The 27,530-nt window shown below is 47.2% G+C and overlaps 1 protein-coding gene across 1 annotated transcript in view; it reads left to right on the top strand.

The window, feature by feature from the left end:
- Positions 1-25,195, top strand: part of LOC144146394 (high affinity cAMP-specific and IBMX-insensitive 3',5'-cyclic phosphodiesterase 8B-like) — a 59,660-nt gene extending 34,465 nt beyond the window's left edge. Inside the window, exons 10-19 of the mRNA XM_077678349.1 lie at positions 1,842-1,909; positions 7,995-8,168; positions 11,140-11,197; positions 11,303-11,441; positions 12,668-12,863; positions 13,484-13,614; positions 15,559-15,784; positions 17,026-17,178; positions 22,928-23,057; positions 25,098-25,195. Coding sequence (XP_077534475.1) covers positions 1,842-1,909; positions 7,995-8,168; positions 11,140-11,197; positions 11,303-11,441; positions 12,668-12,863; positions 13,484-13,614; positions 15,559-15,784; positions 17,026-17,178; positions 22,928-23,057; positions 25,098-25,195 — 1,373 coding nt within the window. The remainder of the gene's footprint in view (positions 1-1,841; positions 1,910-7,994; positions 8,169-11,139; positions 11,198-11,302; positions 11,442-12,667; positions 12,864-13,483; positions 13,615-15,558; positions 15,785-17,025; positions 17,179-22,927; positions 23,058-25,097) is intronic.
- The last annotated feature ends 2,335 nt before the right edge of the window (positions 25,196-27,530 follow it).

Genomic DNA, 27,530 nt, shown 5'->3' with positions numbered 1-27,530 from the left:
TATAGCTATTACAGGTATTACTTCCGCCAAATCTGCATTTTTCTCAGAATGAAGGACGTTACGCGGTTTCTCGCAATTCTCGCCGATTTTAAATGCAGAGCATTTGTTAGTCGCACGATGTCCGGCGTCGGCGTCGGCGCCTCCACACGCTCACTGCGCATGCGCGTCGCGGCGAGGTGATAGCGAACACTCTCTCGCGAGGGGCATTGCATTGGATTCGATTGGATTGGCTTGGATTTGGATTGGATTAAAGTGGATTGTGTTGGATTGTGTTGCGTCATAGCCGCGGCAGACGCGCTGGGGCCGGCGCATGTGCAGTACTCTCTCTTCCGCGGTTTCCTCTCCTTCGGGCGCGCTGCGCATATAACCGGTGTGCCGTTCTCCGGCGAATCAACATCCGCGCTTGGCTCAAACACCTAGAGTCCACACCGCTTTACAAGTACGCCAACGTCGTCATCGACTGGGACCGGCTTACGCAGTCCCCTCAACGTATATAAGCGGCGGAGCGCGCGTTCGGAATTCAGTCAAGGGCGTCTTTGCTTGGCTTTCGCTTGACGTGACGCTTTGCTTGACTCGAGTAGATGCGACGCATTTACTCGAGTTCCCCCTGTGGGAAGATGCGGGCGGGGTTTTTTTTTTCGTATTTTTCACAGCTTTTCACGGTCTTTTTTTGTTTATTCTTGGGTTTGGGGGGAGATGTATGAGTTGCACATTTTTAATTTTATTATTCTTGGGTTTGGGGGGAGATGTATGAGTTGCACATTTTTAATTTTATTGGACCATTTTGGGAATTTTTTTTTGAAATTCTGCTCCACTAATTACCTCCATTTACGCTATTATAACGACCACAGGTGTTACTTCCGCCAAATGTGCATTTCTGTAGAAATGAAGGGCGTTAAACGGTCCTGGATGGGGGGGTACTCGGAAAAGAATGCTACGCATTAAAATTCTCGCCTCCGAACCGCACACCACTTACCTTTAGAGCTAATGGAAACAACCACGTTTCAGTGATCGTACCTTCGCATACTGTTTTATTTCCGCGAAAAGCGGCAATCTCACACGCATGTACTTGACTGAGCTTGCAGGCTATTTTCCCAATCCCCTGCAGTGTCAATAGCAGTAAACTTCTTCTATTGCTTAAGTTACCTTGGTAACTGCAATCGCTCGCCCGAGTGTGCGCAAGGTATCTCAAATCCAAACAGGGATACCGCAGAAACCTGACTAAAATTCCTGTCGTACGACAAAAAACTTTGTTGTGACAACAGAAGTCCTGTTGGTGGTTACAACACACATTTCTGTCGTAATGCCAAAGTGAATTTTCTCAACGAGTAGCCACAATGGAACTGCCATTTACGCTACTCTTCTCAATGATCAATAACATTCAAACCATGTGCAACTACTGATGGAACATCAGGATCACGACAAGACGACGGAACATCAAAATCAGGAAAGGAATGCAACATAAAACAGAACACCAGAAGCATGACACAAGAATACTACAAGACGACAGTACGACACGCAAAAAAATAGACAAACTACAGAACTTTTTCTTGTCATTTTCGACTGGGAGGGGTGCGTTCTGCTCGAGGCATACGCAGGATCTAATTCGGGGCGAGGGAGGTAGAAACGGAGAGGAAGAACGTTAAAAAAGGAAGCTAGCCAAATACCTAACGAAATACTTAAACAAGGAATCCATTCAAGCCTCAAAGTACAAAACTTCGAGATGCCTTGAGTGTATTGTACAACCCCTCCCGACGCTTTTAGTCTTTTTTCATTTGTTTTTTACAATTTGACAACTTTTAGTGTTTTTTTTTCATTTAGTCATTTCTGTTTGCCTGCAGTTGGAGTGTACAGACGGCAATCCTTCGCGAAGTTCCACGCAATGACCTTGGAAGCCCCCATAACAAAGGTGAGCCTCTCAAACATCGACTGGCGGCAGTTAGTAAAATGGGCCAAATTTAGTACTTTAGCCTGGAGACGTGATCGACTGCCAATGCAGCTTCTACTGTGAGTCTGGCGCTACGGTTTTTCAGTACTTCCACGTTTCAGGCTTGGGTATTGTTGCTAAAATTCAAAATGCACGTCGTCCACGCTTCCGCAACAACTCAGTGACTTTCTTTTGCTTTTGTGTTTGCTTCTATACGCCCTGATTTTGCCGTTAAAGCAGAGCCTTGGGCTACGAAGAATGCTGCCATTTTCTCTTTTGCTGAACCGGCCGTCGCGTTGCGGAATTTTAACCTCGGACAATCCAAGACCGAGCCAGCCATTAGTTGCATTTTGTAACAGCGAGTAACCATTTATCGCCTCGTCTATTTCCGGTTCTTTAAAGCAAAAGCTTTCTTAGTGGGACCTATGGCGTCCAGTGAAAAACTGATGCATTTACCCGTAGACCGCTTGGTCGACCTAAAAGCTCTGATAAGACATTTGGACACACGTGAAACCGGGCTTCCATCCCGGGTTAAAATATATTTTTCTAGCTGGATTAATGAACCAGAAATTTCTTCTGGCTAGAAATAGGCAGCATTTCTAGCTAGAAATACATTTTCTAGCTAGTTTCTAGCTGGATTGAGATTTAGTTCCGGCTGGCAGCTGGGAGTTATTCCCAGGCAGCACAGGACTGTTCGGCCTAAAACAGGCCGGTGTACTTTGGCCGGTGATTTTCTGTCCGGCCGTTTTCCGGCAGCCATGTTCGGCCCATGTCCAAATGTGGGCCTTTTGGCCGTATACGGCCGTACTCCCATGGCTGTCCAACGGCCAGTGTCCGTCGGCCAGTCGACCGGCTTACGGTCATACGGCCAGATTCCAGCCGTAGGGCTCCGGCCATTCCAAAGCCCCCCGTGTACGGCCGAAGTACGGCAGCCGGATTACAGCCGAGATGCGGTCGTCGGACTCCAGCCGGACTAAAGCTACCGGAAATACGGCCGTGCTACGGGCATTGGAGTTCAGCCACAGTACGTTAACTGTACTGAGGCCGGTCACTGCATGTCGCGCAAGCAGATGACTCATTCGCGCAGTGCGGAAGCAGCACAAACCCAGCATTTTGGGTCCAATGCAGCCCCACATCAAAGTGAGCTCGCGCGCAACCACCAGCCGTCAAGATTTCCGCGAAGCCTTGCTTAATTACCAGCCTCAGTTGACAGCAAAATTCATTTATTAAACAGTGCTCACAAATTGTCGTTCCTTTAATTGCTGTGCCTCTTTTGCTGCCGAACACAGAAAACATTCAGTTCTTTGTAGAGCTTCAATAGATGTATTGTCCAGGTCCTGATATCCTCTGTGGGACGGCTTACCTGTAATAAACGGGGAAAGAGGAGGGGCGGTGGGGGGGGGGGGGGGGGCGCATACTTTAGTGGGTTGAATTTCAGAGAGATAAATTACGCCGCTTTTAGCCAATTTCTTTTAGGGCATGATTCCGGAACACTTTCATGCTATGACTACATAAACTATTTTTATAACAGTTGCTTGACCAATTTTGCTGTATATAAAACCGGCGTGAATGCCTTTACGAAGCGTTTTGGTTCTCAACAAAACACTCAGGAGCATTTAATATAACTCCTTCACAAAAAAGTATGTCCAGTTTTTGCTCATTTTTCTTGCAAAGACATTTTCTACTCGATCAACTTTTCTGATGATCTTGCGCAGGGCTGATCCTAAGAAGGAGCGAACAGGTACTTTCATTTTCAATCTATTTTAGTGTTGTTTTCATGAGTATAGGTCCACACCAATTAATAGTCCAAAAGAACTTAATTTACTTCTAATGTCATACTACGTTCAAAAAATTCTAGACGCGTTGCGAAAGACGCCCTGCTTCAGGTGGCTGCAGTTGTATCCCTATGTGTTCACGCAAGGAAAGGCGTAAATTTAGAGTTACATAATTTGTTTCAAACCAATAACATAGCAATGGCAGCTTGCATACAGGAAACCTTGCATACTGCAACGAATAGGGCAATAAATATTTTATTGGTCAAGGTTGAATCCGTAGGGTTCTCAACCCGTCGGAGGCAAACTTGCGCCTCTGGAAGTTTATTTATTTATTTATTTATTATTTACAGTAAAAGCTCGTTAATTCGACACCCGTTAATTCGGAAATTCGGATAATTCGGACGGCTCTATTGGTCCCGGCCAAAGCGCATGTTATTCTATGGGACACCTTCGTTATTTCGTCAGAATTCGGCCCCGCACCGCTTAATTCGCACAAATGCCGACAGCTGCCGCTGCACAAAAGTGTGGTAAATTAGCAGCCCTGGAACCACTGGGGTGAAACAGAAACCTGAGAGGCATCGCCATCGTCATCAACCACGATTTTGACGAAGAGTCATGCGAGGAGGTGCAGCCGCGACCTCATCGCACCTCACGAGAAGTCTCGGAGGTGCTTTTGATACTGGAGGACGTTTACCTGAGCAGTTCCGACAGTTTGTGTGCTGTTGGCCAATTAGAAGAGTTAAGAAAGATTGTGATGTCAGCCGAAATCTGCGCGAAAAAGCACACGACTATTACAAAATACTTCAGCAAACAAATGTATGCTTCTCCAACGTGATTCTAATAGTGTTTTTCCTATTCATTCATTAATTCGGCATTTGGATAATTCGGACATTTTTCCCGGTCCCGTGAGATCCGAATTAACGAGCTTTTACTTATTTATTTATTTATTTTTATTCATTTATTTTTTATTCATTTAAAAGTATTTATTTATTTATTTTTATTCATTTATTTTTTATTCATTTAAAAGTATTTATTTATTTATTTTTATTCATTTATTTATTCATTGTTTTATTTATTTATTTATTTATTTATTTATTTATTTATTTATTTATTTATTTATTTATTTATTTATTTGATGCCTGCTTGCCTTTGCATGCATTACAGAAGGGAGATACATAACACTAAGCATTAAATATGAGACAAAATAACAAAATAATTCTACAAAGCGCGCTGAAAATCGTCATTATAAACAGTTAATGCAATCATACGTGGAAGATAATTACACTGCAGTATTGATGTAAAATAAAATGAACCGCGCAAGGCGTCACCTTTAAAGGAAAGTTAATAATTTGCTTTAAACTAGCGGTAGTTTGCGATATGTAGAATGGCGCTTGGACATACTTCTCCCCTTCTACTCCAGTTTTCGAATGATAGATATTATGAAAAAAGTTCAACCTGTGGTTTCGTCTGTGATCTTTCACGTCCTGCCATTTCAGTTTACTTTTACTTTCTCTCATGCTAAGTTGAGCGTGACAATTACCTAATACGAATCGCACTGACATATTCTGTATGTTTTCGAGCGTATCAACCAGCTCTTTGGTGTAGGGATCCACGAAAACACATGCGTACTCCAAGATTGAGCGCACATGAGTGAAATACGGTTGTTCTTTTCAGTTAGATGGAGGTTTACTGAAATTTCGTCTCAGAAAGCCAAAAACATATGCAGCCGTACCTTTTATGGTGTGAACCTGCCTATTTAACCTCTAACCACTCCCTAAATAAACTCCTAGGTATTTATATTCCTCGGGCGTTGTCACAGCAGCATAGTTTACGGTATACGTATTCAATTGGAATGAAGGTTTTCTTGTAAAGGTGCCACGTTAACACACTGTTTAACATCCAAAAACTTTTCTGAATCAGCACACCAGGATGTTATTAAATTCGAATAAACCTGCAGGTATACGGAATCACGTTCATTCGCTATAGTCCGGTAAACTACACAGTATTTGAACAAAGCTATAGGGCCAATAGTAATAACAATGCAAAAACCGATTCATTCAGTTCATATGATGAAATGTACTACGCAGAAGGGGATATGAAACACCATCATTTGCTTTTTTGCAGTCCAAGAATATACAGTCAACCACTTTAAGCTTATCTATTGCAAGAGCCAAATCGTGCGTGAACTCAACAATCTGCGTTGAGCAAGAAAATCCTGACAAAATCCGTGTTCGCTAGGATGATGGCGATTATGTTTAACCAAATGAGTCATATACCAAGAGTAGCTAAGCTGACCTTCAAACATCGGAACTAAATTAACAGCTAGGCTTCGTCAGTGACAAGGCTCTGTTGTTATCGCAAATTTAAAATAGTGTTTTTTTTTTCTAAATAGGCAGTCGTAAAATCCCATGAAGTAACATAGTGCAGGGCATGAAGTTGATCCGACCAATGCGCGAGCGAGTCTCTTCTACGTTTATCACCAACAACATAGTGCAACATTGCTTGTCGCAGTTTAATTGTACGCAGAATAACTTGCGCTTTTGCTCGCACTTGCCTTTCTTTGGTGGGGAGTCCTTAACATGGTTGCGTTTTAGCTCCTGCGTGGTGGCCGCTTGCTCGACGCCCTTGTAGGCCAGTTATTCTGGTGAACCATCTCCATCTCGGATCGGACATCTCTGCCGGGTCGATGTCTCCAATGCTCTCCATTTCTTGGGGGGGCGAATAGCCTCGAGCTGATGCGTCGACGAAGGCAGCGGCAGAGGCGTCGTAGCGGCGATGACTGGCGAGGCTTAGCTCACCCGTCGGTGTGGCAGTCTTCTTGTGGCAATAAATGACATTTCGATGGCCTAAAAGGTTTCCTGCTAATGTCCAGTGAGTCCTTGCACCTTGCCCGTTCACCGAGAACACTCATTACTGTTTGAAAAACGATGTTCGTTCATTTAAAACGTAGAAACACGGAGCGGATGAAAAACGCGTCCCCGTCGTTCGGCTCCCTAACGGCTTTTTCTGCCCCCAGGAAAAAACCGGTCGGTCTCCTTCCAAACACGTCTGTGCATGAATTCTCGGCGCCAAGGCACGTGCCGTTGTTCGGCTGTGTGCCGTTTGCCGAAAAAATGACGTATAACCAGATACCTTACGTAGGCCGGTCTCCTCTTGAACACCGGTTGCCAAATATTCGGTGGCCATTCGCTTGCCGTAATTCGGCTGAGGACAGCTAACCGAATGAAAAACGTATATTCTGGGGCCGTACGTCGGCCGGTATCCTTCATAACACTGGTTGCCCGAAGAAAAGGAATATTCTACCGCCGGACGCGCGGTTCACCGTTGAAACAACGAATGCACGGCAGCCGCGCTCCGGCCGGTCTCCTTTCGAACACCAACTGCCGCAAGAATCCGCATATTCTGTGACCGGTCGCTAGCCGTGCTTCGGCCTGTTACCCCTACCCGAAGAAAAAACGGATGCCCTAAGGCCGTACTTCGGCCGTTCTCTTTCTCAACATCGGCAACCGTAAGAGAACTGAACGTCTCTGAACGTCTCTGAACGCTGCCGTGTACGGACGCACAACGGCAGCCGGTTAGCTGCCGTTGTGCGTCCGTACACGGGCGGACGGAAAAATACCGAAGCGCTGGTTGCCGAATGTTGGCCGTTCAACGCATGATCAGTGGCTGCCAGAACCTGGATGCTGGCCGGACATGCCAGAAAGCGGCCATAGACGGGCCGGTCTTGGGGCACACTTTCTGTGCCGTCCGGGATATTACTTCCAGCTAGCATTTGTCCCTCCAGTTGGAAGAAAAAACCAGCAAGCTGGAAATGACCGTCTCTAGCTAGACTAATAATTTTTCTAGCTAGAAGCTGTCGATTCCAGCTAGAATCTATAAATCTAGTCCGAAATCAAGCTGCAAATTATGGGGTTTTGCTAGAAATCCTCTTTCCATTTTCACAGGGATTGTATCAACACGGTTACCAGAAAATCACAAGAAGTAACGGTTCTAGATAAGACAATACACGCATCCAACATGAAGGAGGAGTGCATCAATGGCATGGCTGTTGTCTCATTTCCTTGCCAAACGTCATTTCGTGCTCACCACGGAATCTAGGCATCCCAATTTTGCCTCGGCCTTAAATATTATTTTTTATTTCTTGTGGCGACATTGCGAGACGTGGAGATGCTCTTTAGTTTTTTTTTTGCCGCAACGGCTGTCAGGATTTATTACAGGCGGTACTTTTTCCCGGCTTGTGTGTGTGTGCCCTCGCGTGTGCGAGGTGGGCCCTAACACGACCAGGTACGCAGGTGATCAACATGCTGGTGTCGGCGCAAGAGAGCAGCACGACCGTCGTGGCTCAGGCCCTGGACCGTGCCATCGACATCCTGCGCTCAACCGAGCTCTACAACCCGCAGCTGGGCGTCGGACGGGGCAGGTCCGAGGACCAGATGACCTCCGACCTGGTCACGGGACTCATCAGCGTGCGTATTGATTCCGTCTTACGTTTACTTAAATGCGAGCAAGAGCAGGACAAAAGAAAAAGGCGCAGCTTGCACAGGTGGCGCATGGCTGGAGAAACGGCGGAGCTGTCAGCCCCACTTAGCGTCCTCTTGGCTCGCTAGTTTATGCGTAGTTATACTTTGAGACTTGTCCAAATATTAATTCTGCGTGGTTATGCTTCGAGTCTCTTCGCAAAGTTTACTGCAAGGTGCTGTCGTGCGAACCCCAAAGAGCAATGAACACTCTGTCAATAGTATGTATACAATGCACGCGAGCTCGTAACTCCGAATCTTCTGAAATTCGCTGACGTTTCGCCGCAAATTGACCGGCGCGATATTCGGGGTTGGAACGAAGTCGCCACATCCTTTCTCAAGTAGTTGTGTGGCGGCTTTCGCCCTTCCTCCTCTTCGGGAGCGATGCTTTTCTTGTGTCGCCCCGCCCCACTCTCTTCTTTCGTCGGAGACACGGCTGTTGCCCCTCACGTGTATTTTCGAACTAGCCCCTGAAAGTTCTCCATGACTGGCAGGCCCGCATCGTTTTGTCCACAGGCTTTCACATCTCTCCCAAAGTCGACCGCCTTAGCCCGCGCTAGAACCGGCGGCGATCGACTTCGTGAACTCGCCGCCTGTAGCGTAAACTGTTCAGCGTTTTCTACTTGAGGCGCGAACGCAGGGGAACTGGCGAGGAGAAGAGCACGCAAAAATATCACGCCACGAACGCTGGGCACAGTGTTCTCGAAGGTCCAGCGATGCCGTAGCGAGCGATGACACTGGACCAGGCTCAAGCCTAAACAGCTCCACTGTGTAGGAGAAAGCGAGGGAGATAGATATCAGTGCTTCTATTTTACAGCGAAGCTGTATATGAGTAAGGTTGCGCGTATTTTTCTGCTATGTCAAGAAAAACGCACTTGCCCTCCCTTTGAGGAAGAAGGCGCCCTAAGACAGCCTTGGATTTTTCGTGGGTTCGTATCATATTTCAAGCGGCCTGTCGGTCGTGACAGCGCTGTCATGGGACACACAGGGATGTTCGTCCTCCTTACGAAATGGGCTCGAGCGCAGCACACCCTCGAACGCATCGAGAAAACATTTTTTTCGTTCATGTCGCTTAACATGAAGTTGTCCAATTTCGGGATGTACATCGGCTTGGCTTCCAAGCACTTTCTTTCTTGTGGCAAAGCCAACCTTTTCGCGAACGCTTAGCAGAAACCGTTGATACACTCGTTTCATCAAACCTTCCCAAAAATTATTGATAAAACTCACAGATCTGAGTCATTGGTTGACCACTAAGGGTCTATATCATTACGAAGAGTTTTATTACTTTCATGGTGAGGCAGTTCACTGTGAAGTAGCGAAGGTTGTGGAATGCCCGTCTGGCATCAATACAGGGGCTTCTGAGAGAAGGAAACGGAACGCCCATGTTTTTCCTTTATGATAAAGTTCGAGACCTGTATAGTTTTATTAAATAATCACAGTCCTAGTAACTGCAACTATGGAATGGTGAATTACGAAGTAATTGCTTCGTAATATAATTTTAAAGGAAATGTTAATAAAGTGTTTGCAATAGAGGCACAAGAAACTCCTTGTGTAGAGAAAAATTAAGATATCAAGCAAGGTGTGTTAAGACGTCCCCAAGACGTCGTAGTGTTTGCATCAAGTATTTTGTTCTCATATGAACATCTTGAATACGTTTGCAAATAAACTTCTTGGCACTGCTTGTAGAATACGTTTACAACAATTCTTATCGTAGAAGTAGCTGTTTCGGGATGTTTCAAGCTGTTTTAAGACGTCTTCAAGACGACTTCGTTTCATGGGAAATATCTGTGCATTCTCAAGCCATGGGTGTTATGCGTATTGTCTACAGCTTCGCTTTTCGAACACCTTCATAAAGTCAAATAGCTCCAGTTCCTTGTGTCGACCTAGCTGTAAAGGCTGTTTATAAAGGGACTTAACTGTTAATTTTCAACCGCTGTAGTTATTGCAAATGTTTTCATAATGTGTAATTGAAAGCCGTAGATACAAACAGACAACTTCAACTCATTATAGCAGCTTTCAGCATGTAGCTCGCCACCAGCACGCAAAGTACGCGTTATCAACTATTTCCTCCGAAAAGCGTCGGTGTTTCGGCCGAACCAGTAACTAAATCGTTTTTTGTGAATTTAAGGCAACTGAACATTTTCCGCTCGCATGATTTTTGGATTCGCCGTCGGACGGTATAACCGATAATCAGTAGAAGAAAGCCACCAACGGAACATGCTAAAGTTATTTGTAGAGAATTCTGTGCATATCTGTAAAGAACCGTTAGCGCTGGTAAAGAATCTGTAAAGAATCAGCGCTTTTCCTGCCATCTCTTCCTTGTGTGCCGTCGTCTTTGTGCGCTGTTAACCCCTTTATGATGCCCCACCAACTATGCCACCAAGCCATCCTTGTTAATAAAGCTTTTTAAATGCTTTCAAAACGCCCCCAAGGTATTTTTAGAAAATTTCGTTCGGATTTTAAGGAACCGTAAGAAAGCTTTCAAATTGGTTTCAAAACGTACGTACCTGCTTCCCAGCCCAACGTCTTGTGCTGCTCTCAGGGCATGGGGTAGCTGACCCATTCCCTCCTCATTCTCATTTTATGTGACCAGCGGCGCTAATATTTCCTAGCGCCACTCGTCCCAAAAGGGCCGCGATAGTTGAGAGGACATCCTGAACGGATTTCTCAGTTTTGTCCCGTTCCACGTCCGTTTCAAAGTGTCCGCTTAGAGTGGGCCCAGATTGGCTGAACGCCGACGCCCCAGATGCAACGTAGAACAAGGAAGGCAAGGCGTCGGTTTCCACGCATGCCATTGGTGAGCGGCCCTGCAACCGGAACTACGTCATGATTGAAACTGACGCGGAATGGGCATTTCTGAAACGGACACAACTCGGAATTCCGTCCTGCTTCTTACGTCCTCTTCGTCTCTCGCTTGCAGACGGGACAGAAACCGACGGGTGTCCGGCGGCTGTCCCACGAGACGACGCTGATGAAAGGTATGGGGAAAGTTGCTGATGAAAGGCCCGGTGTCGCTGGCGCGCGTTTTGAGGCGAACCCCGCAGCTGAGCTTACGTGTTCGTTGTGTGCGCGGACGGACGCAGTGAACGTGGTGAACGCGACGGCGCCCCCGGGCATGCTACCCAGCCTGTCCAACGCGCCGTCCAAGATCAAGGACCTGCTCGAGGGTGACACCAGGTGGGAGTTCGACATCATCGAACTCGAGACGCTCACAGTCCGCCGGTGAGTATGGCGCCCCTACCTCCGCCTTACATCGTTGACGTGGCGTTACTTTTGCGCTATAGAGAAAGGCACGGCGCATTTTATTTATTTTATTGTTTAACACTGCAAGTTAATAGTCCCCAAATTTAAACACGCACGCGTGCGAACGCACAAGCAAACCTTACGTACGTACAACAGACTGTAGACGATGAGTCAATAAATGGTGGTATTAAATAAACAAAAGGCCAATCCGCATCCTGTCACATGCCTTCGCCGTCGCTGCATGCACATCGCAGCACTTGCCGCTTTGAAGCGAAACAATGCACCAGAAAAGTAAATAAATGGTACAAGAGGGTGTTACATTAGCGAAGGCGTCCCCGTACCGAGCTTTGTCGCTTCCGTCATGAAGGGGCAGCGTAATGAACGATCGGTGAGTAGGAGAGCTGGCTTGGTGTTAACCAGAAAACCGAGGGTTGAAGGGTGTCGAGGGCAAAACTTAATTGTTTGAAAGCATGGCGAATGATGAACAGCGACCATCCAGGAACGGCATGGCAGTCAACGGGCAAAACGACGCTCTCAGTTCGGCTCGTAATGCCGAATGATACGAATCACCGAAATGGCAGTATTTATAGCCATGTGGTAACTAACAGCCTTTCCAGTGCTTTGCGCACTGCGCGAACAAAGTACGAACAGAAGAACATTCTTTCCAATTCCCGTGATAGCCGGCGCACGTTGAGTCGGAGAATGAGGGGAGAGGAGATTTCCAGTCTGTTCGCAGAGTCGAGTCTCAACGCGACCCTGCTGGAACCAGTTTGCTCGATATTTCGCAACTGCCGCGGGCATGGATCACCGCCAACGAGGTCCTGTGCGGATGATACACATCCTGCTTATCCTAAGCTGCAACTAAGGAAACGTAACCGCACTACACCAAACTTGTAGTACGCGCGCACAGGGTAGTGGCACGCTAAATCGTAACAAGGGCAAGCAAAGAAGTTGCACAGGAAAAGGTGATGTACATACCAAAACACAAGCAGATATCTATTTAAACGCTCGGTTCAAGACGCTCTACAGGTAACCGGTCTTCTACTCATGCGTCGTTCCATTCATCGATTGTTAGTGAACTGAATAACAATTTAAACAAATCGGTCCGGGCAAAAAACGGGGTGAGAGATAATGCGTAACTGTTTTTGTGGGTTAGCAAAAAGTGAGGAAGGGTCGTCATCATCGTCGCCCTTCTGTGCACGCAGGCCACTGGTGTGGTTGGGGCTGTCGCTCTTCTCGAAGCTGGGCGTGCACACCAGCCTGGAGTGCGACGACGCCACGATCCGCAGCTGGCTGCAGCTGGTCGAGTCGCACTACCTCGACAATCCGTACCACAACTCAACGCACGCCGGCGACGTCATGCAGGCCACCGCCTACTTCCTGCTCAAGCTGCGCAAAAAGGCTAGTTAGGAATCGCGCCGTCTGTTCGGAAGAAAGGGAATTTAAATTTCCCGCGGAATAAGAAATTCTTCAAACGCAGCACAGACGTCTAACATGCTTCGTGTAAGAATGGGAGCAACACCTGGTTCCCGCAAAAAAAAAAAAATAGTCCGTTTGTTGTAAACGAGGTCTTTTGGAGAGGCAACTGATTTCGTTATAAGCAATAGTTCGTTAAAAGCGGGTGAAACATGCTCTCTATGCAGTAAGCGCGGACAATGAAGCTCTTCCACTAAGCAAGATCCCAAATATTAAGCGATTTCATTATATTGAAAATTTAGTGTACACGCATCACGAAATTCCCTTCCAACATGTCTAGATCCCCCCCTTAATGGCAACCGCGGCGTCATGGCGGCTAGGGAGCTGTCAAACCAACGACGTCGACATGGTGTTGACTCCTTGGCGCGTATCCTGTGTTTTAGTGTAAGCGGAATACAAAAACGTCTGCCAGTGCGTGTTTAATAGTCTCTGGTTGTATAAACTTCTCGGACGCATCACCCACGGCGTACCGAATGTATCGAAGCCGGCACCTGTACTTTAGCGCTGACGCCTCGTTTACGCGCTCCCACCATTTCCGTCCTCAGGATATATTCGACCCGCTGGACGAGGCCATATGCATGGTGTCGGCTGCCGTCCACGACATCGACCATCCCGGGAAATCGAGCCCGTTCCTCTGCAACTCCGACAACGAGTTGGCCATACTCTACAACGACAAGTGGGTTCACCTTTCCTCTTGTGGAAGCACCGTATCCGCCTTGATTGTGCGTAGTACGCAAGACGGGAAAGTTCTCCGCACTTGGTAACATGCATCGTGTCTCGGTCTTTAATTTCAAGTTAAACTAGACATCCTGTTGCATTTATACTGATTAATGATGCTGATTTACATGATCAGCTTGTCATGAAAACCGAGTTAGCTTACTAAAGGTTCCATCACAGTAGAGACTATCGCACGTTCGAGACGATGGCACCAACTTGGCTGATCGTTTTCTCATTGCGTATCAAGCCTTCCACGCTAGAGCAGTCATATTCGATGGATCAAACACTCAAACTGTCGCATGCTCCTTCGAACTCAGTAACACCTGAAGCCGCACACATTCGGAGGCGCATCTTAATTAAGCCACACAAGCACAGATTATCATGTCTAATATTTTCGGGGTGGAAGTGTACGCTCTGTAAGCGTCATGACAGGCCGGTCTTCGGCCAAATGTCGCGCCATCCATCGTTTCGCAGACAGAGGTCGTGGCAGGCCACGGGGGATTAGAAATTATTTAGAAATTCCCGTCGTGCGAGTAAACGCTATTTATGGGTATCAATTCTAAGTAGCACACATATCGGTTCGTCTCTGCTCAATCTAGGCCATCCACCCTTTATTGAGAGCCTGGCGCAATATGCGGCAATATTTTATTTAAGTATGACGCAATGTCGCGCTCAGTGTCAGTTATGGTGGAAGAGGCGCTTTATTGCGACACTGTGGCGGCCCCCGGCAGCAAACTCGTCAAAGCTTTATGACCCTGTAAAGCGTGCTCCACCTTGCGCACAGCTGCGTGAGGTGCAGCTTTCTTGCGGCAATCTGGCAGCGAAAGGGAAAGTATGACAGCTATTCCCGGCACCCGTTACGGATATTGAAAGCCCCTCCTCCTCGTATTGCATACAACTAAGTGCCTTTCTTCCGAAGTTCCATTGCAGAGTAGGCCCGTTTTTGTAAACTCGTACGAACTGAAACCAGGGTTTTACATTTAGTATCGCACGCAAAGTATCGCACATATTTTTACATTTTTATATTTTTATTAAACAAATATGTTGGCCAAGTTGGTGCATTATGATTGAAAAAAATAAAGCGCGACTTAGACAGCGACAGTAAAGAAGGACGACGGGGCAAGCGGGACAAGGTTTTTATACTTAGTATAGCAGGCATAAATGTCATCGGGAGTGTGTCGTAGTTGAAAGAAAAAGGAATAATTCAAGGTACATTGCTGGTACTTCAAGAATACGTTAGCACATCGCCCCTCTACCTGACGAACTCGACGCTCGGCCCGACGCGTGCGCCTTCCTCCGGCTTCGGAAGTCCGCAATGTAGCGCTTCTCGCACGTCCCTCGTACAGCGCGCCAACCGGGACTAGCGCTCTGGCCGTCTCAGCGTTCATGTTCTCTCGCTTTAGCGGACGCATTGGCTGCCGGTTGCTCCGTTTGTTGCGGACCAGCATCGGCATTTTGTCGCACTCATTCCCATTTCGTCCGTGTTGCCGCAGACTCAATTTTACAGCGCGTACAGGAGGCGGCGGGAGTCACAAGACCCGTCGAGGTAGAAGCAGCAGACGAGCCGCGCTTCGCCTTGTCGTCTCCATGGCTATGTCTCTAGTGTTACGAAGGCAGCTCTCTCCACTCTATCGTGATGTGCTACTCCATCGCTCACTCTGTTGACAGAGCGATTCGAAAATTTTCAGAGCGCCGGAAAAATTTCCCCGACACGCCCCACCTGCTCCTCACAAAATAAGTGTGCTATGACCTACACCAAGATCGATCACTGGATGGTGCCTAGATACTCATGCGCGCAAGATCTAGTGATGTCAGATGACGTGCACTAAAACACGCAGTCTCTCCGCTCTCCCGTAGGAGTCGATGCGAGTAGGCGCCGGCGTCCTTCTGTGATAATGCGCAGGTCCGTGCTGGAGAGCCACCACGCGGCGTTCGCCTTCAAGCTGACGCTGTCGGACGAGAAGGTGAACATCTTCCAGAAGCTGGAGCGCGAGGTGTACCGATCGGTGCGCACCTCCATCATCGACATGGTCCTCGCCACCGAGATGACCAGGCACTTCGAGCACCTGACCAAGTTCCTCGGCATGTTCAATAATAAGCAGAACCCGGAGGACGATCCCGAGCCCGAGGTGCGGCCGCAGACAGCGCGGAAGAAAAAACGCGTCCACATTTCTAACGCGTAGCGTTAAGATCCCCGCGTCGCAGGAAATGTGGCGTCGTAGGCGTCGCTGACCGTGAGCGCACAATAGGCGTGAATGAGTTATCCCACAGCGCCACATTGCGGCGCCCAATAGGAACTCCGGACCTCAACAGATAGCATGAGGGGAAGCGGAAATTTTTCACCCCTCCTGAGCTCCCTTGTGACTCAGGAGCATGACATGCAAATGATAACGCAGTGTGAAGGGGGCCCGATAACGATACTGCGTTTCACTCGCAGAGGGGAAGCTTAAAGGTTATCAAATATTTCTTTCACTAGTGAAGTACGCGTATGGTCGGCTAAAGATTCGTCGATATATGCTTTAGTTTTCCCCTCACATTTATATTCTAACAGCTGTTTTCAAGTATCCACTTCATTCAAGAAAGGCATCGATCGGTTGGAATCTGATATGAGAATGTCGTATTCCAAGATGAGAGTTCATGTGACGGTTCCATGTGACGTCCCTTTTCGCAATGTTAAAAAGTAAAGAATGCCCTTTAGGAACGCGTCCGGCTTTAAATAAATTGCCAATTGTTGTTCTGCACTGAAAAACTCGGAGAGGCTATCAAGCGTAGCGCGGTGGACTGTTCCGGATTCATTTAAGCCAACCGAAGACCTCTGACGGGCTCCGAAATGTTAGACTATGTGAGTCACTTTATAATTCATTTTGATTTGTCTCGCTTTTCCATCTGAACCTGGACGTTCTATGTGGGTTACAGAGAGGGTCATAAAAGGAAATGGCAAGGAGACCCCAGACAATACTGAAGGCGGGATTGCCAAACAAGGTAAAAAATGCCGCAGCCAACCATGTTTATAATATTTGGCACAGCGCGGTAGACGAGAAGAATGAAAGGCTAAGAATGTTTTTGCAGACGTGTACCGCCAATATGCCGCGTTGCGCTGCAAAATGAACGACGCAAATTCGTCCAAACCGCTAGACATCCTAAACTGTGCGTGAGGGTGCTGAGCTTCACCCCACTTCACACGTCTTCCCGCGTAAGACAAGAAACCTCTGTTCGCGGCAGCAGAGCGGTTCAGCTTCAAAGCAACAGCTGCATACACCTGGCAGCATGCAGTGGAGTACGGTTAGCGGAGGCGAGATCGGTCGGTACAGTCGCTGTCCGAGCACTCTTTGAGGGCGCAGTCTTGGCGCACGGGGACCGCTCTGCGCAGGCGCACACGGACAGCGGCGGCCTCCGCTCTGTCGAGAGCATCCTGCAGATCAAGCGCATGCTCATCAAGTGCGCCGACGTCTCCAACCCGGCCAGGCCCATCGCGATCTGCATCCAGTGGGCGCACCGCATCGCCGAGGAGTACTGCGCACAGGTAAAGGCAGGACCACGACGGGAACTGTTCACGCCTTCATACAGTATTTCCCGTTTAATCAAGGTGAAAGATTCCTTAAATGGGACAGATGGCGTCCTGTCTAAAAACGAACTCATTTCCCCATAGACCAGTTTTTAGACCGAAAGGCTCCGATAAGAGCTCTTGGCGCACGGTTGCTTGAAACCGGGCATCCATGGTGTCAAAAAAACGGTTACATGAAAATCGCGAAAAAGGAACGGTTGTAGATAAGACAGTACACGCATCCACCATGAAGAGGGAGCACAATAGTGTACCCTTATCTCATAAATCACGCATCGGCTTACGTTTAGATCGTTCGTAGATACGTTTACTCAGTGCGGGAAAAATCGTCGCATGGGTTCATTCTTCGTTTTGCGATTTGGGTCTTTGAAGGTTCCACGATCGATCGGACGTACTTTCAGCGCAGGTTGGACGCGGCTTTCGGCAATGTTTTGAAGCAAGTTTGCCGCGGTTTTAGTGGCAGAAAACTTTCGCCCTCCACTGAAATTTTTTTAGGAACGGGTGGTAAAACTGTAACATACAGAGCGCTTTTTTTTTTTTTGAAGTCGTGGTGAATATAGAGCAGTGTTACCACTAAGGTCACTCTATAGCCCCCCCCCCCCCCCCCAAACCCCACCAAGGGAATGCCAATAAACAAAATCATCATCATCATCATCATCACATCACGCGCGAAGTTCCGGGTAGCACGATGCCTGCGATGTTTGGTTTCTCCTGATTAATTCTATCACAGCCTGCTACGGGATTTTCCTGCCTCTTTAATGCTCACTTATTTGTCGCTATGTGGCACGCCACTGTGTCGCCTTCTATATGTACCACAACTGACGCTTTTCAACTTGAATGGTGGCTGGGCGCGATGAGAAGAACTATCTTCAGCGCTGAATGACTAAAATTACAGATGTGAACACTACCCTCTGCGTCCAGAAAACTGGAGGTAGAATAGTGATCACATCTGTAATTTTCGTCATTCTCCGCTGAAGGGAGTTTTTTTTTTTCTTTCTTCGACAGGGCCAGCGTTAAAGTAGCGAAAAGAAACAACCAAAAGACAAAAAGGCTAGCGAGAGAAGTGCGTATCAAAAATGACCCCCAGCGCTTAACACCGTACGTAATCAGCTTGCCGTAGCAAGTGTGAAAAGAAACCAAGCCAGGAGACATGAAAGTGCACACTCGCGCTACCTGATGTCTCCACATCAGGATTGCAGCGTCAATCGACGAGACGATGTGTGCTGTAACTCTTCCCGTGCCCCGTCTTACCTTGTCGCCGGTTTCACAGCGAAGGGGTCGAAAATAAGTCACAGCACCTTTATTTAGATAGGAGGGAGACCGAGGGTGAAAAAAAAAATTAAAGCCGTTCCACGCAATGTGAAAGCTATCGGAAATGCAGAGCAGTGATTCACCATAATGGGCTGTAGCGCCGTTACCCGCTCACTGCTACCACCAAACGCATTTCAAATTTCCCTCCTTCGCAGGGCTCGCGCGCCCCCTGCCTGAAACTGGAGTTCTATTCTTTTTGTGCTTGCTTTTCCTCGCGCACGTGCCGGCCTTGCACTTTCACTTTTTTTTTCACTTGCTATCGTAAAAACCAACCCAACGACCGTTCCTTACTAAATGAACGTGGCCGCTGCCGGTTAGTTACGTACATTTTGCCTCAAATATACCTGCAGTTTTCTTTGGGCTAAACAACGAGAAGATGTGTGACAAGCGCCAGCGGTTCACGAGTTTCGAATGCTTATGACTATATAGACCGCTTGGGTTTCGAAGCCACTGGGTTACGCCGCGATGACGGAACGCCGTGTCGCTTACTTGGGTCGAGCGAGCGAGTAACGACGACAAGGCGAGCCCCTAAAATGCTCTGCACTTAAAAGAACTCCCGAATGAGAATTATGGAATGAGTGCTTATAAACAGCTCTCCTATTAACGATGATGATGATGATGATGATGATTGCTATTGGTCTCCCCTTTGAAGCGGGGTGATGACATGTCATCTTACCAAAAAGGACTAATATAACCATGTTTTACACTCATGGTTTAATACTAGCGCTGCTTAGAGCGCGCACAAAAAGCTTATTAGGCACAATATACTTTCCTGTTACAAGTGGCAATATTCCAGGCAATATTCTCCTCTCTGCTTTTCGTCTACCAGCATTCTAATCTTCTTTTCTTCGCCTCGAAAGCCTTTGAAGTTAGATTCCTCTGTGGTACACTTAAATCCTAGGGCTTCTGGAAGCCGAATATTCCCTTCATGTAGATTTGGATGGATACCCTCACATTCTAACACTATGTGCCGCATAGTTTCTATTTCTTTTCCGCAGACCATGCATGCCCCATCATTTTGTGAATACTTCCCCACAAAACTCTTATTTCGCAGGCAACCTGCTCTAGCCTCAAAAGCAAAGCACTGCCCTGGGAATTATCGTAGAAATTTTCCTTTTTGATGTTCAATTTCTCAGCTCTGTACATCTCTAACGACGTTCTAGTTTCCATTTTTTCCCCTCCATTTATTCGTTTCCATCTGCCTTGCTTCTTTTTTGGTTACCTTGGCTGTTTTGGATTCTCCACTGTTCTTGCCGTATTTCATCGTTAGCCTTAACCACTGCGTGTCCACGCTTATCAAAGATAGGTACCTAAAACCCTTAGCTGCCCACCTTCGTTGATCCATCGCCCTCAACCTCATCTCAAAGCATATTTTACTCTGTGCTTCGCTAACTTCAAACGACGCCCAGCCCATATCTCCGTGAACTGCTTCGTTAGTTGTTTTTCCATGCGCGCCTAAGGCCAAACGTCCTACCGTTCTCTGGTTTACTTAAAGGCCTGATAGAACGTGTGATTTTAAGCAGAGTACAGCATTCGCAAGCGTGAGACCCGGAACCATTACTCCTTTCCACATTCCTCTTACTACTTCATATTTGTTATACCCCACAGAGCTCTATGCTTCATTATAGCTGCATTTCGCTTTCCCTTAACCTTAAGTTGCTCCTCGTGAGTTCTTAAGTAGTTATCCCCTTCGTATATCCACACTCCCAAATATTTATATTCCTTCACTCTAGGTAATTCGCCTTGCTGGATAGACACTACGTCAGTGGTAGCGTCATTGAAAACCATTATTCCTGATTTTTCTGCACTGAAATTTAACCTGAAGTCGGTGGCTTCCTGACCGCTAATATTTATAAGCCGCTGCATATTGGTTTGGTTATCAGCTAAAAGAACAATGTCGTCTGCGTATAACATTCCCGGAATATGCTGTTGTACCACTTCGCCTTGCAGCATATGGGTTAGGCTAAACCGTACTTGACTTTCTTCCAGTTTCTTTTCAAACCCTGCCATGTAAAGCATGAACAGTATTGGGCTCAAAGGGCATCCCTGTTTCAGTCCCCGATGGATGTTGACCTGCTGGGCGCATTTCTGTCCTTCCCAAGTAGGGTGCACTCTATTGTCTTTATAGATTGCTATAAGGAACTGTACTAACTCGTCATCTAATCCCTGGAGTTTCAGCATTCTCCACAGCCGTTATTTGTTTACGTTGTCATATGCCCCTTTAATGTCTAAGAACGTAATCCATAGTGGTCTATTCTGTGCTTTCGCAATTTCAATGCATTGCGTTATCACGAACAAATTGTCATCCAGTCGCCTGTCTTGTCTAAATCCATTCTGCAGTTCCCCAAGTATTTCATTTTCTTCCATCCATGCTTGAATTTCTGATTTTATCGCCTGCATTACGAATCTATACACCACTGACGTTACTGTGAGTTGTCTGTGTGAATAAATACTGGCTTTGTCTCCTCTGCCTTTATATATTAAATTCATTCTACTTTCTAGCCAGTCCTCTGGTTTTTTTTTTGTTTCTACCGCCTTATCTATTGCCCTCATAAACGATTCCCTACTTTTAGGTCCAAGCAGGTTTATCATTTGCATTGGTATTCCGTCCGGGCCAACTGCTGTCTGGAGGGAAATCTTTTGCTCTGCTTTTTTCAAATCAAGGTTGCTCACACTTGATTCCCTTTCCGCAGTCTTCTGTGGCGCTGATGCTATCGGTGCAGGTTTCCCTACCACTATTGCCCTAAACTTCTCACTAATCACTCGATGAATATGCGCCAACGCGTTCTCTCGTTCTGAATGTTTCCTCTCTTCATCAATCAGGAATTTTTGATGGTTATCGTTTTTTGAGCTTAGTAAGTTTACATGGTTCCAAAACTTCTTGGATGCGCTTTTGTCCTTCTTCCGTATTTGTGCCATCCATTGTTCGCTTTTCTGCTTGATCTTTGCTTGCACCATTCTCTGCACTTCTAGTCTTTTCCCACGGTAGATATCCCATTTCTTCTTCACTACCTCCGCTTCCATACCAGTTCTTTTTGCTTCTCTATGTTCTCTCGACGCCTTTCTTCGCTGGTCAATAGCCTCTTTTATTTCCTTATTCCACCAGCTTCTCGGCTTTCTCTTCCCTTTCCATCGGTTTCGTTGCTTTGCTTCATTCATCTTACCCTTTATGAACGCAATCATTTCGTCGTAATCTCAGTTTTTGTCTGGGTATTTATTGATTTCATCTTCCAATCTATCAGCGATGATCTTTAACTGCTCATTGTTCAAATTAGTTCCTCCTATTGTACCTATTTCTACATTTGTCCGGGTTGCGCCTCCAAACTGCAAGCTAAGCCGTTTGTGGTCGCTTCCTAAGCTGTCTGTTCCATTTTCATCTATCCTCATTTCCCGCAGCCTTTCGTATACTGTCTCGAATACTAAACTGTAGTCCATGCTGGACTGTCTGTTACCGCTTTCCCACGTTACTTGTCCGTCACAATTGCTTTCCGTGTTTACTATTACTAGCTGGTTTTCTTGACATAGATCTCTCACTAGAGAACAGTTGTGGTCCGTGTATCCATCCAAACCTTCTATATGGGCATTCATGTCTCCAACTATGATTATTTCGCCCGAATCTTTGAACTCGTTTATATCTCTTCTCAAAAAGTTTACCATTTCCTCATTTTCCTCCCTAGCACTACTTCCGGTCCACAGATACACCACTCCTAAGCATGTATTTTTCCCCTCTATGGTGCCTCTAACCCATAGATGCTCTTTACAGCTTTCATGCACTATCTGCCAGTCGGTCCCTTGTTTAATGACCATGCCAACACCTCCCCCTTTCTTCATTCCTGTGGTTCTGTTGCAACCTTCCCAGACATAAGTGGCTATGACAGGTGGGGCTTCTAGGTCTCGGAGGTGATTCTCGGCTAAAGCGTACACGTCTATTCCTTCCCGTTCAAGTTCCTTCCCGTTCAACCGAACCACTGTAAAGTCGACTTCACTGCCACACGCACGCGCATTGCTGCGAAGACGCGCGTTGCTGCGAAGACATTGCTGCCATATAGGGAGTCTAAAACCGGAGGAGGAAGCTCGACGTTTATTTCCTTGAATGCATCCATAAAACCCCATGTGTGCCGAACAACGAGTTGCTTGAAAATAGGCTTGACCACTGTGCACAAATGCATCGCTGGGAAGGAATTTTTAGGGCGAAATGTAATAAGTCTGATATCAAAGTGTGTCGTGCCAGCGACATTGATTATTACCATCTTTGTATGTGGTGAAATCGGTTCACATGGACGCACAGACGGACAGACGGATGTCATCACCGAGTCCCCACGTATAAATAGTTACGCATTTCACAGAAATATTGCGCTTTCGACCACGGGGACATTGTCACTCTTTCTCTGCTTCGCAGACGGATGAGGAGAAGCGGATGGGACTGCCAGTGCTGATGCCGGCCTTCGACCGCGCCACCTGCAACATCGCGAACTCGCAGGCAGGCTTCATCAGCTTCTTCGTGCGCGACATGTTCCAGGCGTGGTCAGGCAAGTGGCCCCCCGCCTACTAGCTCTGCCTGTACACACCGCCTGTATGCTCGTTTCGTGTATCGAAGAGACGCTTTTATGCGGGGGGAAAGGGAACACAAACTCGCATACATAAAATGAGGGATCTATCTTGCGTGTTATCCTGCAGTGCTGAATGGACGGGCAGGATAAGCCTGTCTCGGATAAGTTTGTGTGTAAAGAGAGCTGTCAGCCATTGAAATTCAGTCCGGAGGCAGGAACAGCAGAATTAGTCAGCCAATCAGTGTCTCCTTAACAAGGCGAAAAGACTATCAAGAAGGCCGGCTAGTCACCGAAGGCCGTGCAGGTGACGGACAAGCAGAGAAAAAGCACAACAGAGAGGTTGGCCTGACGCTAAAACGAGTTGATACTGCTGGTGTTGAGAATGTATAAGTGTGGAGATAGCGCAGTGGTAGCCCTTTGGGCTTCTGCTGTAGAGACCGCATTTCAAATCTCACCATATCATTTACATATATCGGCGACTATTTTTTTACCGAGGTTTTTGCAGAATGGGGCACTCAAGGCTTTCGCCTCAAAAACTACGGGGGTAGCTGAGCGTCCTTTTACGATATGAGAATGCTCAAGGGCCACTTTTAGCCGAATTGCGTCGCTGAGTTTTGTGCTGCTAAATTTACTGTTGCTGTGCATAATCGTCGTGAAGCACGCACGAACTCAATTGGTCGTCATGAGTATAGGTTGCACAGCCGAAAAAAGCCAGCTTTAAAGAAACTAAAATTTATAACGATCCCCTTTAGGCTTGGCTTCATGACTTCACGCAAATACACTGCTGTTTCGAAGCCTTTCTTCGGGGGAAATATACGTAGGCTTTGTCAAAATACGTAGGCTACGGTAGGGCCTTCTCATGAATCACCCGCCATAATTTTTCTGATATGTTCCGTCCACGCTTTCTGCCGACAGCTTCCGGCCGTGCTGTTTGGTTACGCGCCTATCTGGGGTCGCCGCGTTTTTCTTCCAACTGATCTAAGTAACTCCCGTGAATCATGCTCCCACATTTGTAAAGCGTAACGTTAAGTGTCACCCTCCCTCCCTCCGTGTTGCACGAAAGGCAGCGTCGTCGGTTGCGTTGACCGTTAGCGAAATATCGAAGTAAGCACTGCCCCGGAGTCGTAATGCGCTGCCACAACAGATGGCTTCGGGGCCGGATGCGGAAAGTTCTCGCCGCGCGAGGGAGCCGCTTGCCTCAAGAGCATGACAAGCGCATAATAAATGCGATGCGAATAGGGTCGATAACGGTGTCGCGTTCCACGCTTAAAGGCGATGCTTACCAAAACGCTTTCAAATTTTTAAGACTGTGCTTTCGCCCGAAAGGATGCAACTACGTTAACGACATCCACCAAAAGTATTTGGCTACTTCGTGCCTAATGCTACGATGTTGCCATTTTAACTGCATTGAAAAACTTGACATATGTAAGCGAGTAGATGCATAGATTTGTAGTGAGGAAGAAGATATGCTCCTTCCATTCAAGTAACTTTGCTTGCCTGGATACAAAAATTTGTGAGGAGGTTGCTTCTAATCCTAAACTGTCATGCTTTTTTCTATATTTAAACCAAGAAAGCGTGGCGTCGCTCTTTATTTCCTGCTTTGCTGTTATCTGAGGTGGTAGAACGGCGCTCTGAGGCAGCCCACCGAAAGTAGCAGAGATACAACGCAAGAATGATGGCACTTCAAAGTTTTGTCGGCTAATGAATACATTTATTTGTTCAATAATCCATCCACTAGCTATTTTACTACTGCTTTTTGCACCCTGTTGAAGCTGGTAAGCATACATTGATAACGAGGAAAAGGACAAGAACAGGATTATGCAGTTGTAGTTCGAGCACACATGAATAAGTAGGTTTGCTGACATCATTTAAAACGTCCTTTAACGTGCGACAACCGAGCGGCAAAGAAACCGTGTTTACTTGAATAAGCACTGCCAAACTGTTGCCCGGGTTGTGTGAATGCAGTGGTCGTAATTTGTCTCTTCCCCATCCCCCATCCCCGCTCCATTGCGCGCGCAGACTTCGGCGACTTCCCCGAGCTTGTGGACTACATCGAAAAGAACTTCATCTTCTGGAAGGACAAAGAAGCCGCATCTACGCAGCCGGGGAGCCGCTAACGCCTCTCTACCGGTTCACACACAGTTGAGAGACACTTTGTCATCTTTGTACAGGGGGAGGGGGGAGCAGTGAGCACGAGCGAGAAAGACACATGGGGGTTGCCGGTACTCAACGGGGGACGCAGCCAAGATGTGCGAACTGGTCGAGAGACTGGCGACAAGTGTGTGAGTGAGGGCCGTAGAGTGAGCCGACGGAGCGAGCTCGTCCACCGGCGACAAGACCCACGTGAAAGCATCGGGCGAGTGTGTGCACGAAGTTGGATCGCCGAAACCGGATTACGTGATGCCCCTTGTCGGAATCCACGTTCCATTCGTCGACGGACGATTCGAGGTCCTCAGAGGGATGCTCAGTGACGTGTGCGGTCAACAGGACGGGCTCAAGTCGCCGTGGATAAGACACGGCAGTGGCGACGCTTGCGACCTGGGAACGTTACGACGCAACAGAGTGGCGGCTGAAAAACTCTGACCAGACTGCGAGGAGACGTCTAAGAGAGACGTGCTTCTGCTTTGGTTAATGGCGTGCCCTTCCCCGCGGGACCCTGTCTTCTTTTCTTCTTTGCGTTTTTCCAGAGACTGCTTGTCCCCCTCGCTGCCCATGCTTAATTAACTCTCAAAGGGGAGACACAAAAGGTTGAGAAGAAAACTGGGAGGTAAACTCTGGGCTGATGTTCATCGCCCTACGCAACAGCCAACATAACCTACAGTAGATGTCTGAGGGCAATCATTCAGCTATTGCCCGCGAATTGCCGCCTCACTGGAATCCCCCCGTGCAGTTTTTCGCCTCATGTGCTTTGTTTGTGGCAGTGATTTTGAAATGCCACGAAACACTGGTGATTAAATTGTTTCGTTGATCGGAGATCAGGCAGAAGAGAGTTATTTCCACCCTGGGTGGCAGGTAAGTGGATTGTTCCATGACGCCTTCACTTCAGCAAGCCTGCGTTTGGGTAAGTGGTGGTTAAACCTTCCCGTTCATTGCACGGGTCTCCAAGAGAAGGCGAAAGAAAGTTACCGCCCGAGCAGCCGACTTACCTCCTTCTCACAGCACTGTTTTTGTAGCAAAGGGGTGGAGCTGTAGCTGAATTCCCGGATGTAACTGATCTGGTTTCCTAACCGTATGGAAGATCGAGGAAGAGTGGGAAGAATGGTAGCGTCTCAGAAAGGACGTACAATGTGGGAGGGTGATGGCAACAGAAGGGCAGGGCGAGGGGAGTTTTTCTGGTCGAAAAATACAGTGAAGCAAGAATATAAGTGGAAATTTCATTAAAGAACGGGTGTGGGACAAGAGGTGGACTACAAGCGGACTAAAATGCTGGCGATATCAGGAAGCTTTCTTCTTTTCTGAAGCTGCCGATAGTGTTTTTTCAAGCGGAAATTCAGGCGTGCTTGCATTTAAAATTAAATGCCGCACAAAACAATTTAAAATTTAGTGCCCTTCCACTCTCTGAAGGATGACAAAGCAGCACGCCCTCCACGGAGTGCACGAAACAAAACACGCTTGTTTGTAATTTACGACTGTACACACTTCCTAGCCAATGACCTGAATGAAATTTGCAACTGACCCGAGATTCATCCTAGCGGACAAACGTAGAGCTCTTTCCCTCCCGCGTCGTTGGCATCTAACCGTACCTGTGGTACACGAGCGTCAGCAAGGACATTTCAGTCGAATGACTTTCGAAATTTCAAATGCCATTCGAACTGGAAGGAGTTCCACCGATCTACACGACAATTCTCAAAGGCAGTTGAAAGATTCCGCTTTCGCCCGCCATGTTTTTGGTGTCGCCATTGCTGCCCCGTTTCGTTATTGAAAACAATTTAATTTTAAAGTTAAAATGAGCGAAAAACAGTTCTTGGTGATCAAATTTATTGATTGATTGATTGTAGGGTTTAACGCGCCGATGCAGCGCAGACGATGAGGCGCGCCGTAGTGGAGGGCTCCGGATTAATTTTGACCACCTGGGGATCTTTAACGTGCGCCGAAATCTCGTACACACGGGCGTTTTTGCTTTTCGCCTCCATCAGAAAAGCGACCGCCGCGGCCGGGAATCGAACCCGCGATTTCGTGCTCAGTAGCGCAACGCCTTAGCCACTGAGGCACCGCGGCGGGTCATCAAATTTATAAGAATCTACAAGCGTGCACAAAACATGTGCTGACACCCAGTTTTTTTTTTATTTTTTTTTACAGCGCCAGTGTTGAGGATCGTAGAGTGAGTGATTGAAAACAAAAAAAGTGAGATATTATGAAGGTTGTGCACTTTAAAGGGACACTCAAGTGATGTGTAAACATTGCAGGATTACTAGCGCAAATTGTAGTCCGGAGTCCCCAGGTCATGTTTCG

The sequence above is a fragment of the Haemaphysalis longicornis genome, unplaced genomic scaffold, assembly GCF_048455015.1.
Source record: "Haemaphysalis longicornis isolate Haplotype H1 unplaced genomic scaffold, Haemaphysalis longicornis Haplotype H1 scaffold_7, whole genome shotgun sequence".
Taxonomy (NCBI): domain Eukaryota; kingdom Metazoa; phylum Arthropoda; class Arachnida; order Ixodida; family Ixodidae; genus Haemaphysalis; species Haemaphysalis longicornis.
This window is presented reverse-complemented; position numbering and strand designations above follow the sequence as displayed.